The 12,491-nt window shown below is 50.4% G+C and overlaps 1 protein-coding gene across 2 annotated transcripts in view; it reads left to right on the top strand.

Annotated features, from left to right (window-relative positions):
* The window catches only part of TMEM131L (transmembrane 131 like), a 134,010-nt gene extending 122,727 nt beyond the window's left edge, over positions 1–11,283 (top strand). The window contains exons 29-35 of one of the 2 annotated variants that reach the window (XM_037497251.2): positions 959–1,144; positions 4,909–4,987; positions 5,864–5,943; positions 6,935–7,055; positions 7,932–8,020; positions 9,155–9,282; positions 9,950–11,283. In XM_037497251.2, the coding sequence (XP_037353148.1) occupies positions 959–1,144; positions 4,909–4,987; positions 5,864–5,943; positions 6,935–7,055; positions 7,932–8,020; positions 9,155–9,282; positions 9,950–10,225 (959 nt within the window). In that variant the 3' untranslated portion in view covers positions 10,226–11,283. Of the gene's footprint in view, positions 1–958; positions 1,145–4,908; positions 4,988–5,863; positions 5,944–6,934; positions 7,056–7,928; positions 8,021–9,154; positions 9,283–9,949 lie in introns of both variants that reach the window. The other variant, XM_037497250.2, reaches the window with a different exon arrangement.
* Positions 11,284–12,491: the final 1,208 nt, after the last annotated feature.

The raw sequence follows: 12,491 nt of genomic DNA, 5'->3' as shown, positions 1-12,491 counted from the left end.
GAGGGAATGATCCGGTGTAAGAGAAGTGGTGTCTCCATGAGCTGCTATTTGATGGGTAGCTTAGTTCACTCAGGCCCAGTGGAAGCTGCCCGGATGGGTGCAGAAAGCTAAGATTCCTCCAAGCCTGGACAGCCTTGAGTCACCCTCACCTCCCCTCACCTGAAATCTAGCCATTCTCCATTTCCCTGATGCAGACTGCAGAGAAATAATGGACATTTGCTCTAGACAGGACCCCTTGGTGAAAGGGGGGTGTAAAGGGATGGCCAGGTGAGAATAGTGCTACCCCCACACCTGAGCCAGGTATTTTTGTAGCATCAGCTGCTGCCTCACCCAAGGACTGAGGGAAAGTGTCCCCGGGAGTGGGAGATCAGGGGCTGCCCCCAATACTAGGCCCAGAGGAGGCTAAAGAACCATTGAAGTTGGGGTACAGTGTGGGGCATCATGACCTTCCCAGCCCACACCTGCTTCCCCAGTCTCAGTGTGGCGTCAGTGCCCGTGAGCTGCAGGGACCACATGTTTGCACATCATGCCCTGGATGTGCATGTTGCTTTTTGGTCTTGGAGTTTCTTCCCACACGTGCATCAGTGACACTTGGGCACCCTTGATGATGTCTTAGTAGGGGGAAGTTACCTACAGATCTGCAGTCCAGTGGAATAGTCTTGATTTTCTGAATAGAGCTGTTAGTTCCAGAACTGTTTTTCAGGTCAAGGTAATCATCGGTATTGACTGTGCCCAAAACAGGTGTAGTTGTCCCTCCTGCAGGCAGTAGACACGCCTGCCCCCAACGAGGCCCCCTAAAGTGCTGTCATTAATTCCAGTTCATTCTTCTCAAGAGGGGGGGCCTGGTGCCTTCATCACGTGGCTTCTCTCCTTTCACTGGAAATGGCATCGACCTTGAAAATGGCTTTGGGAACCCTGGCTGCTCCGCGTAGGTCAGCGCGGCTCTCTCTTCCCGCAGAGCGTTTCTACCAGAAGCCGGGGAAGCCGTGTGCGGAGAAGGCCTGCTCGGACTCCAGCTCGGACTGCGGCAGCTCCTCGGGCAGCGTGCGCGCCAGCAGGGGCAGCTGGGGCAGCTGGAGCAGTGCCAGCAGCCTCGATGGGGACAAGAAGCCTGTGGCTGGGCCCCAGCGCTGCCTGCCAGCCGGTGAGTCCGTCCAGAGCCTGGGCTCCTCGCCGAGGCCCTTCTGTGTGCTTGGGGCAGGAAGGGCGCAGGGCTTCACGCATGTTCCTTTCTTCCCGCCTCCTCTCCCCTCTCCTCTGTCATCAGCATCATCATCATCAATATTAGTGTCTGCCTTTGGAACAGGTCAGCTGGCTTCCACATTTATTTCCTCACTTTTTACTTGTGTGTGTGCGTGTGTTTGTTGTGGCAGAGTATACAGCTAACACAAAACTTACCATTTTAACTGTTTTTAAGTGTGGTTCAGGGGCTTTCGTGCATTCAGCTGGTTGTGCCTCCATCACCGCATCCACCGCCAGAACTCTTTTGACGTCTCAGACTGAGCCTCTGTGCCAGGCAGAAGTGGCTCTCCATGCTCCTCCCCTGCCCCCCAGCCCCTCACAACCTCTTCTGCTTTCTCTCTCTCTCAGGTTTGCTGTAGAATCTGATCCAGTAGAATCAGGCAACATTTGTCCTTTTGTGATTGGCTTATTTTATACAATATAATGTTCAAGTCAGCCATGCTGTAACATGTCAGGCTTTCCTGCCTTTCAGGGGCTGAATAATATTCGTGTGTGTGTGTGTGTGTGTGTGTGTGTGTGTGTGTACGTACACACGATGTACACAGCACACACAGCACATTGTGTTGCTCCACTCCTCCATTGAAGAACTTTTGTTTTGCTTCCACCTTTGGCTTTGAGAGTAGAGCTGCTGTGAACATGGCTGCCTCTTATTTTCACAAAATTGAAAGTAAACAGGAAAGGCAAGGAAGCGTCTGTCTTTCTATCACCCATAACGAATAGCACCTGATTTTTGTCAGATTTGCCCTTGGATTTTTTTTTTTTTAAGATTTATTTATTTATTTATACAAGCACTGGGTACAGTCAGAAGCGCAGGAGGGTGAGAGAATTCACCAGAGCCAGAGCGGGGAGCAGAGCAGGCAGAAGGACCGAAGTACACTGCTGAGGGGAGCAGCGGGCGGCAGGAGAGGTCTGCGCGCCATGAGGGACCCTTGCCTGGTGGCCGGGGATCGAACCAGCGCTGCAGCTTCACAACCCAGCGCTCAACTGCTGCGCCACCAGGGAGGCCCTGGATTTTTTTTTTCCTTAATACTTCAAAGTCCGTTCCACTGCCATCGCTTGCAGTGTATCACGCTGTCACGAACGTGCACGTATCCTTTTTTGTTCATATGTCCATCAGGGAAATACAGGGTTTTTTGTTTTTAACTTACGTGAAGGGGTCCGTTTTTCAGTGTAGCATTCCCTGTGTTTTAACTCCATGTCTCCCTAAGGATGTCATTCCTGCTGTTTCACTGTGATTTTCAACGTTATAAACCTTTAACCTTAAAATAACGAGGCAGTGAGGCTGAGAAATTCCCACTAGTGACCCTGTGCGTTTGTCAGGCAGGTTGAGCCCCACTGAGGTGGCGGCAGGGCAGGGGCCGGTGTCCCTGGACCATCTGACCTGTGAGGACCTGTCAAGAGGGGCTGGCCGTTTAGACACCGGGTTTGCTCAGCAGCCACCTGGATGAGCTGCGTCTCCTTGTTGAGCCCAGCTCTCTCCCCACCAGTGTCCGGAGCCCTGTCTCCTGCTCATGTGACGAGAGGCAGAGCATTCCTTCAGTAGCCTCTCGTGGTCCCCTGGTCTCCTCCCAGCCGTGATACTGCAACGAGGGTCTGGGTTTAGTAGCCATAAAACTAGACAGTGCCCCCACCTGTGATCAGTGTTTCTGGGTGCAGCGGCAGGAATGGGCACAGTGCACCTCCTCTATGACCCGAGCAGACAGTAAAGGAGGAGAGAGTCCTGGAGTCCTCAGTGGCTTTTGCAGGCTTTATTAGGATTTACCAGGTGCACGGCAGGCAGAGGTGCCGGGGGCAAACCTCTCTTTCTGGGCTCTCGGGTGTTCTCTCGTGGCCTTTTCTTCTCTGCTCCTTTCACTCTCTTGTTCTCTTCTGCTCCTCTGCTCTCTGCTTCTGCTGGCGTCCCCGTGACACCGCCCTTATAGGCGGTCTTAGCCCAGGTGAAGCCCACCTACCTATGCCCACACCTACTCCAGGCGCCCGCCATCAGGCATGCATTCAGGACCGCAGGGTTCCGTCATCAGTCCTGATGGCGGGAGGGCAGAAAAGCCTGATGCTTTTTCACTTACCTTACCCTCGGGCTTTTTTCATTATCCACCCCCACCCCCAGAGTCCTTGTAGATATCTGGTGACCCCCGTGAAACACTACCCCTGAAAGACGTTGCATACGTGTTTGCTCCTGCATGGTGTGCTTAGTGCATAAATAAGATTTTCTCAACCCCCCAAGAAACAAGCCAGCCCGCCCCAGGGGAACGCAGGGTCCTAGGTGAGGGGCATGGACTTTGGTTTGATGGATATGGGGCGTGGTTTTCTTGGAAGAGAAAGTGGTTTCCGTGGCTCCTGCAAGCCCAGCTCCATCCACCACTGAAGACAGTTTTCCTAATGCTACTAACCTTATTTTTAAAATTGATACTTAACAAAACCAGAAGTGCAGCTTTGGCTTGGGGGGCAGGCCAACAGCAGGATGATAAAAACAGGGACAGTGTTGCTGTCCTCTGGCTAACACACAGTTACCAGGTTGCTTAAAGTTTATGTGATAGCAGGAAAATATGCCTAATGTAATTAATGGTGTAAAAGATCCAAGTGTCAAAATATATATAAAATCTGGTCCCGATCTTACACATCTGTATACACATAAAAGAGATTATGAGGAAATATACAATACCTAAATGCTGATAATGGTAGTATAATCACAGATGATTTATATTTTTCTTCTTTAAACTTTTTTTTAAGATTTATTTGTTTATTTATACAAGCACTGGGTACAGTCAGAAGCATGGGAGGGTGAGAGAATTCACCAGAGCCAGAGCGGGGAGCAGAACAGGCAGAAGGACCAAGGTACACTGCTGAGGGGAGCAGCAGGCGGCAGGAGAGGTCTGCGCGCCATGTGGTACCCTCGCCGGTGGCCGGGGATCGAACCAGAACTGCAGAGGCTGTGGGCAGCTTCGCAGCCCAGCGCTCAACTGCTGCGCCACCGGGAAGGCCCCTTTAAGCTTATTTTTTAAGGGTTTCCTACAGTGGTCAGTGTGCGTCTGTGTGTGTGTGTTATGAATTGAGGATAGGGGACATGTAGATAGCTAAATTTCTTTTGTGCAAAAAATCCCTATTAAAAATTACATTATATTAATGGTTTCAAGCTTTTCCCTATAATTAAAACATTTTCCATCCCAAAATCATAAATTTAAATGCTTAGTTTTCTTTTTTTTTTTTTAAAATATTTTATTTATGCATACAAGAGCTGGGGTACAAGCCAGAGATGTGGGGGGGGGGTGAGAGGATTCACCAGAGGCAGAGTGGGGAACAGAACAGGTACACAGACTGAAATACATTGCTGAGGGGAGCAGCAGGCGAGACAGGAGAGGTCTGCTGTGTCATGTGGGTAGCTCCCTGGCCAGCTGGGATTGAACTCGTGCTGCAGAGGTTGCAGATTGCTTCATAGTGCGGTGCTTAACCCCTTGTGCCACCAGGGAGGCCCTAAATGCTTAGTTTTCAATGAAAAGATAAAATGGACCTTCCAAAAATGAAATTACTGAATCTATGGATATCACTTTAAAGTAAAAAATAGAGCACTGATTCGGAGCTAATGCTATTAGTCATATGCATTTTAATACATCATACCCTTGAATTTCTCCTCTGAGTTAACTTGTCCTTTGTTATGTTTATATTCAGGAGACAGCATCTCACAGAGCAACTTTCCTGTGGAAACCCCCATTCCCTTAAGCCTCCCTCACGACATCTGCATCCCCACGTAAGTGTGCAAGTGTGAGCTCTGCAGCTTTTTCAGCCCGCTGCGTCCTGCTTTTTCTACCCCTGTGCTGGTTTGCAGGTTAAACTAGGATAGCTTTTTCAGGACTTGAGGAAGTAGAATCTGATTTCCCTAATGATTCTGGACCAGTGACCCTTCTAAGGGGACACAGTTCATGTGAGGATGTGTCTGGCGTCGCTGGTCCTTTCAGTGACAGAGCCACCTTGGAAATGTTCCTGAAAGTAGGAAGAAGAAACACGTTTTTGAAAGGATAGGATCATCCAGCCTTTGCTGAAACTTCAACTGAACATTGGTGATTTAGGGACTTGGGTAGGAATCCAGAAGGTGCCCACTCTTTTGCCATGGACAGAATAAATGAGCCAGTTTTCCTGAATGACAGGAGAGGGCCTGCGAGGTGGAGGAGAGGCCTTCAGAGTTCAGACTGAATTGCAGTTCCTTAGGTTCCAGCCACGTGGAGTGGTGAGCCGGCAGGAGGTGTCATTAAGGGGAAGGCAAGGATTCTGTGGGAGGGAGCTCGGCTGGGGGTCAGGGACAGCTCTGCAGAGCTACTTTTGTTAGTAGTAGGAAGTAAAGGAGGGTGTAAGGATGGTGACTGGCTGGCTGGTGGGCAGGTTTGAAACTGCAGATTTCTCTAGTCACCATAGTTAGAGTTTTGTTGTCATTTATCAAAATAAGACTGCTGCCTGTTGGGAACGTACTATTCCTCGGCCCCTCTGGCTGTATACCATTATGTCCTCTCTTTGTTTCCTGGGGAAGAATTTATGTAAAAACTCAAACAGACCTGGTTATACTATCTCAGTATTTCCTTGAATAGAAAAAAAATAATCAACATTTTCTCATTTTCTGGCTTCTCCCCAGAGACAGGAATAATCTCCCACAATATGTGGAACCGCCCTGTCCCAGCCTTCCTGCCCCTGCAGGGCCTGAAGAAGAAAAAGGTGAGACAATTTCCTCCTTGCAGCCACAGCCATGTGCCACCGCCAGGTGTTGGGCCTTGCACCACTGGTGGGAGCCTGAGGACACGGGCAGGCTGGGTGGGCAGGGCCGTGCTGGGGCATTTGTGTCAGAGACCCTTACAGCTTGACATCGGCGCTTCTGTCTGTAGCTCGCCTTTCCAGCCTGAAGTGCAAGAAAAGCAGAGGCAGTCCATGGCGGGGCTCTGAAGTCTTTATCTGCTTCCGCTCGCCCTGATCTCTCTTCTTCCTCCCCTATTGCCCTGTCACAGAAACCTGTACCCTGGGGGGTTTGTGAGTAAGCATCTCTGTCACCAGCCCTAAGACCAGGGGCTGAGCTCTTGCAGGCCGCCTGCTGAGGGAAGCAGCATCCTGGGAGTGGGGCAATGCTGAGGAAACCTGCTGCACTTAGTCTGCTCCAAATCTTCTAGCAGCTTCCTCTCTGCTCCAGTAAAGGCCTGCCCTTAAAGGGGCTCACAGGCTCAGTCCTGTCTGGATCCCAGCCAGCGCTCTGGCCCCTCAGGCTCTAATTATTAGGCCCCACACCAGTGTCCTTGCTGGTCTGGTCTCATTGGGCGCCCTCTGGCTCCCTGGCCTGTGCCGTGATAGCTGTCCCCAGTGCTGAGCACACCCTGTGTACCCCACCCCACTTGGGGTACACCCCCACCTCATTCACCTCTGCCTCTGATCATACTCTCTCCAGGAGGCCTTCCACACCCATTTAAAATCACTGTGTTGCAGCAGCACGTAGACCCCTGATGCTGCCTCTCTTGCTGACTCTTTCACCCACTTGCTCCCCTCCAAGGCTAAGGCAGATGATAGGCTGCACTTCCTCTTGACATCCCGGATGGGTGTCAAGGAGTTGGCTTGTGTGGGTGACATGGGACTGTTTCCTGGGAGGAGGGCAGCGATGTGGAGCTGCGTCCTGCGGGAGGAAAAGGGCGAGCCGGACCACGAGCCTTGTTCCCTCCCCTAGGCCTGTACCCGCCGGGAGAGCTGTGGCCCACCCAGCCCATGTGTGTGACAAGCAGCTTCAATGGCACCCTGGACACCAGTATGCCCAGCGTGGTGCAGGGCCCTGCCCCAGTCCACAGCAGGTACGGCCCCTCCCGCCCCGGTCCTGCTCAGCACGAGGGCCCAGGGCTTTGTGTCCTGGGGGGTTTCGGTCCTTGCAATAAACCAGGGCCAGCCTTCCTTTCCGGCTGTCTCCCTCATCCGGGTGTTCCCATCTCCCCGCTGGAGTTGTGCTGTGATCTCTCTGAAAATAGCAAAGCAGACTTTGAGAGGAGCGTAAAAGGCTATAAAGGTCACTTTGCTGGTGACCACGTCACAGCTTTCCCTTTTACACTGAAGAGGTGAGCGATGAGTAAGGCAAAGTTGAAAAACATCTCACAATTCACCAAGCACAATTCTCACACACTCACAATTCTCACCAAAATCACTCACCAAGCAGTGATTTTCATTTCCCTGGCACTAATCTGAAACACAATAAAGTTGTAGGAGACCACATAGAGTATTGGAAATTTGTTGCATGATGACCATTTCTTAAAATTGCTATTGGATATTAGCAACATTAGCAATTAGTACATCCCGCCAGGGATGTACCCGAGGCGGATGCCGGCTCAGCTCGATGGCGGAACATGGTGTGTCCTTCAGGCGTGTGCTGGGCACACCAGGGTGGTCTGGGCGTCCTTCCCCAGCACCTGCAGTACCACAGCCCTGGAGTCAGCCTCCCGTTAGACTTCTCGACGGGGCTGCAAAGGAAGCGCGCTCCTTGTCCTGGCCCTCCACCCGGCCTGGACATCGTTGGTGATGAGCGTGGGTTATCAAGTTCCTGATACTGGAGAGAGCACATCTTGTATTTTCCAAAGTTGAGGAATTAGCCATGATTAGGATTCTGGGCAGTAAAAATCATTTTCCTCTTTACTTGATCTATTGACACCGTTTCTGAAACTCTGTTTGTTTCATAGCAGTTTCGTTGATTGGAATACAACTTGCGAAGGCCAGTTCCCCAATGTGTACTGCCCACTGGACATGAACGAGTACAACACCTTTCCAGAAGGTAAAGTACAACACCTTTCCTTCACTCCAGTGCCTTTCTTTGCTTCTCAGAGAGCCAGATCAAGCAGCGTGGGCCTGAAAGGCACTAACTGCAGAAAAAGGTGCGCTTCAACAGCAGCAACCTTGAAGTGACCTACCTGTGGCTGCCGGGTGCCTTGGAATGGACGCAGGGGACACACCCACCCTATGTAACCTAGTGTGGCCTCAAGAAGCTGGGTGTCTGTGGGCTTGAATCAAAAACCTGAACTATTTAGTCCTTCAAGTTAGGTAGAACTGAGTCGTTGAGACTTAACGTGGATCTCACATTGCGGATTATCCATTGGGAGGCTGGGGCTTTAGTTGTTGGCTCTTCTTTTCAATAAAACAAGTCTTAGGTGAAATAGCAGCATTTAGGTACTATTTCCTTAGCATATCCTGACTCTTCTGTTTGGAGGGAAAATTGTGGAAAATTGCAGATACATGGACTTAAGCATCGGTAATGACAGATGTGAGGTTGCCCTGATGAGCTGGAAGTGATGATACCATACCCTGTAGCCTGACCGTGATTTCTCACGCTAGAGCTGCCTTTCCAGGGGAGGGCTGAGCTGCCTGTTAGGTTTGCACTTACTTGGATTTTGACACATGCATTGCTGCCTGCTAACCACGCGGGGGTGCTGTGGTAACTTCCTTCCTGGGCTGGGAGCCTGTTTACTATCTTATCTAAACACAAGTGCTTTCTCGTGTCAGCCCTTCTGGTATGTGTGCAGCTGGCTGAGGTTGGCATGACACGTCATAAAAGAAAACTAAGGGCTGATAAGAATCTTGACAGTATTCAAATAAAAATAGTATTTACTGCTACAGGAGTGCATTAGTGTATTCTCTCTGTTGGAAAGCTTCCCATTCAGTGATCAAACACAGAAAATCAGGCCCAAAGAAACACCTCCCTGAGGTCTTCCCAGTTGTGGTATTTTCGATAAGCAGCTTTAACTTCGAGAATGACAGTGGAACAGCCCTCCCCGGCCGCACTGAATACATGTTTTACGTCTGTCTTTAGCTTGTCAGTGGAGAGGAAGGCTGTAAGAACTGTTTGGCTCAAGAGTGAGGGTTCATTTCTCGCCATAAAAATGTTGACCTGTGTTGATATCTCCATTCCTAGAAAACATGAATTACCCCCATGGCTTCCCCTGTCCAGCTGAAGTTCAGACAGACTTCGCGGAGCACGCCTGGAGCACCCCTACCAGCCTGCCGACCGCCTGGGGACACGCCGGTCTCATCAGCTCTCCGGTCAGTGCTGGCCCCACCTCCTGGGCACCCCGAGTTCTTCCTGAGGCTTCTTTAAACCTGGTCTCGGTAGCTGTGGAGTTGGGTTCAGATCAGCCAAAGCCCAGCTTGTTTCCTTTAGATCACAGACGCCAGACTGCCCCTCAGGAGCAGCGTGACTCGTCACTGGACGGGCGGGCTTGTGGCCATTGACCATGTGGTCACCACAGAGGAGGGACTTGGCCATTGCACCAGGGAGTGAGCACCACTAGATAAAATTGACTGGGGGCCAGGAAGCCCTCGGAGCTTTAAACAAGAGATGAAATGAAAGTCCTGGTAAGGCCAGTGGGTGGCCAGCGAGGGTCCGAGGGCCCCCTGACTGTGAGGGGGAGCCCCTCTCTGTGTTTAAAAGCCAGGCCTGCTGCTCTGACACCCACTCAGCTGTTGTTTACACATAGGGCATTTGACCGGAGGGTCCTTCCTGGGGTTGAAAATAAAATTATCCAGTTAGATGAGGATTTCACATCATACTTTAAAAAAAAAAAAAGAGAGAGAGTTAAAGCCACCTAGAGGGGTGAGAATAGGCTGTCCATCCCACGGTGATATCGACTGGGATATATTCAACCCTGACATGAATTTTTGAAGGCTGCTGGGTTTTTAACGCCTCTCTCCCCCCTCCTTTGCCCTGCAGCCCTACCTCACGAGCACCCGGAGCTTGTCTCCAATGTCTGGACTTTTTGGTTCCATCTGGGCGCCCCAAAGTGACGTCTATGAGAACTGCTGCCCTGTCAGCCCCAGCGCCGAACACTCAACGCACATGGAGAGCCAGGCGGTGATGTGCAAGGAGTACTACCCGGGCTTCAACCCGTTTCGTGCCTACATGGACCTGGACATATGGACTAGCCCGGCCAGCAGGGGCGCCGGCTTCCCGCTGTCCAGAGACTCCAGCTACTGTGGGAACGTGTGAAAAGAGTTCAATTTTTAAACAATGTGAATAAAGAGGCTTGTGATTTGATGACTAGCGTAAACTGATTGTTGAGATAGATGACATTGGGGGATATTTTGGCACTTTTATATGGAAATAAATCTTTTTTACAAAAGCTAGGTGCGATATTTTTTTGCTCCAACCCTCCACAACAGTGCTGGAAATGAAGCTTCCCTATGCTGAGACTTCATCAGGCAAGACGTGTGTCAGACACACCAAATGCTTTTTTTTTTTTTTAAAAAGATTTATTTATTTATGCATACAAGAGCTGGGGTACAGGGCAGAGGTGTTGGGGGTGAGAGGATTCACCAGATCATAGTGGGGAGCAGAACAGGCAGACTGACTGAAATATACACTGCTGAGGGGAGCAGCGGGCGAGACAGAAGAGGTCTGCTGTGCCAGACCTCTGGCACAGGGATCGAACTTGTGCTGCAGAGGCTGCGGACAGCTTCACGGGTTGTGTCTTAACCCCCTGCGCCACCAGGGAAGCCCCATGCCACATGCTTTAAATCAAAGCAAAGGAGACCACTAAGAAGGTAAGGAAGGAAAGAAGCAGCAGCGGTGGTTCTCGCCTCCCTGAGCGAAGCCCCAGACCTTGCAGAAAGTGAAGTCTGTCAGGTGATGGCGTAGAGGTTCTGGCTCGGGTCGCCAGGGTGTTTGCTGATGTGCTGAGTGTTCACTGGGACAGCAGCTGAGCCTGGTCACCTGGCTAGGTGGATCCTGCTCGAGGTCGAGACTTCTAGCCCCGGTGGGCACGGCTGCCGGGAGTGGAGGCAGCGCCTCCTGCCTGTCCACTTGTAGTAAGGCCTGTTGCTCTGTCAAGCCAGTCACTAGACCTTCTGGTACGTGTTTGATTTCCTGCTGGGTGAGCAGCTTACTCCAAACACAGCTGCTCAGTGGGGGCAGGAGAGGTGTGTGTTTGCCAGCTGGGTTTGTATCTGCTTTGCCACTGGATTTAGAAACCCCTGTGCTGGTGGGATGATGTGTTTGCATGTGTAAACTTGGAAACATTTTTTTCACTTCTAATAAAAACGTTTGCTTTTTCACATTTTGGTTACTATTTATTGGCAGTTCAGGAGGGAGATTATGAAGTGGCATCTGGGTTTGCTTGCGTTGAGTTTATTTCTCTTTGCACAGGGGCCTGGGACCAGGAGGGCAAGTGTGTTATAAATCCAGTAGTTCCTTTCTGCCTTGAGCATCTCCAAACATGCACATTTTCTGGAAACTTCTCATAATGCCAAGTTAGAATCTTTTTTTTTTTAATATTTTTTTTTTATAGAGGCATGTTTTATTTATTTATTTGTTTGTTTGTTTATACAAGCACTGGGTACAGTCAGAAGCACGGGAGGGTGAGAGAATTCACCAGAGCCAGAGCGGGGAGCAGAGCAGGCAGAAGGACCGAAGTACACTGCTGAGGGGAGCAGCGGGCGGCAGGAGAGGTCTGCGCGCCATGTGGGACCCTCCTCCGGTGGCCGGGGAGCAGTCGGGGATCGAACCGGCGCCGCAGAGGCCGCAGGCAGCTTCGCAACCCAGCGCTCAACCGCTGCGCCACTGGGGGAGGCCCCAAGTTAGAATCTTGATTTGAGCAAAGTGACCCCCATCCTCCAATATTGAGGAATGTTAAAAAATAACTTAGGTCCTAGGTATATAGTCCCCCCCAAAAATTAAAAGTAGGGACACAAATAATTTTTGCATGACCATGTCCATGGCAGCAGCATTTAGAATAGAATCTGCATCCAGGTGTTCATGGACAGACGAGTGATAAGCACGTGTGTATTGACACATGGGATAATATTCGGCCTTAGGAAGGAAGGAAGTTCTAATGCACACAACTGCTTGGATGCCGGGAAAACTTGCTAAGTGAAATGAGCCAGTCACAGAAAGACATACTGTGTGATTCCACTTTATGAGACCCCTTGAGTTGTCATATTCAGAGGGACAAAAGTATGGGGCTCACCAGGCGTGGGGAGTCAGTATTTAAAGCATGAAGAGTTTCTGTATGAAGCAGAAGACGGATGATTGTATCTGAGTGAGGGGGCCTTATGCCACTGAATCCTGCACTTAAGGACAGTTCAAATGGTAACTTCTGTGCTTTGTCTGTTTTGCCACAAAACATAATTTAGGTTGATTAAAAAAAGCCCTAAAATATTTTCAGTGTCCAAAACTTTCCCACTGGAGAGAGTGTAGCATTGGATGTACCTTCTGCTCAGTACGATTGTTAATCTAATTTTCCTGCTTTCATTCTTCA

The sequence above is a fragment of the Talpa occidentalis genome, unplaced genomic scaffold (assembly GCF_014898055.3).
Source record: "Talpa occidentalis isolate TD23 unplaced genomic scaffold, MPIMG_talOcc4v2.1 talOcc4.8, whole genome shotgun sequence".
NCBI lineage: Eukaryota > Metazoa > Chordata > Mammalia > Eulipotyphla > Talpidae > Talpa > Talpa occidentalis.
The sequence above is the reverse complement of the archived record's forward strand: the minus strand, read 5'-3'. Positions and strand labels throughout refer to the sequence as shown.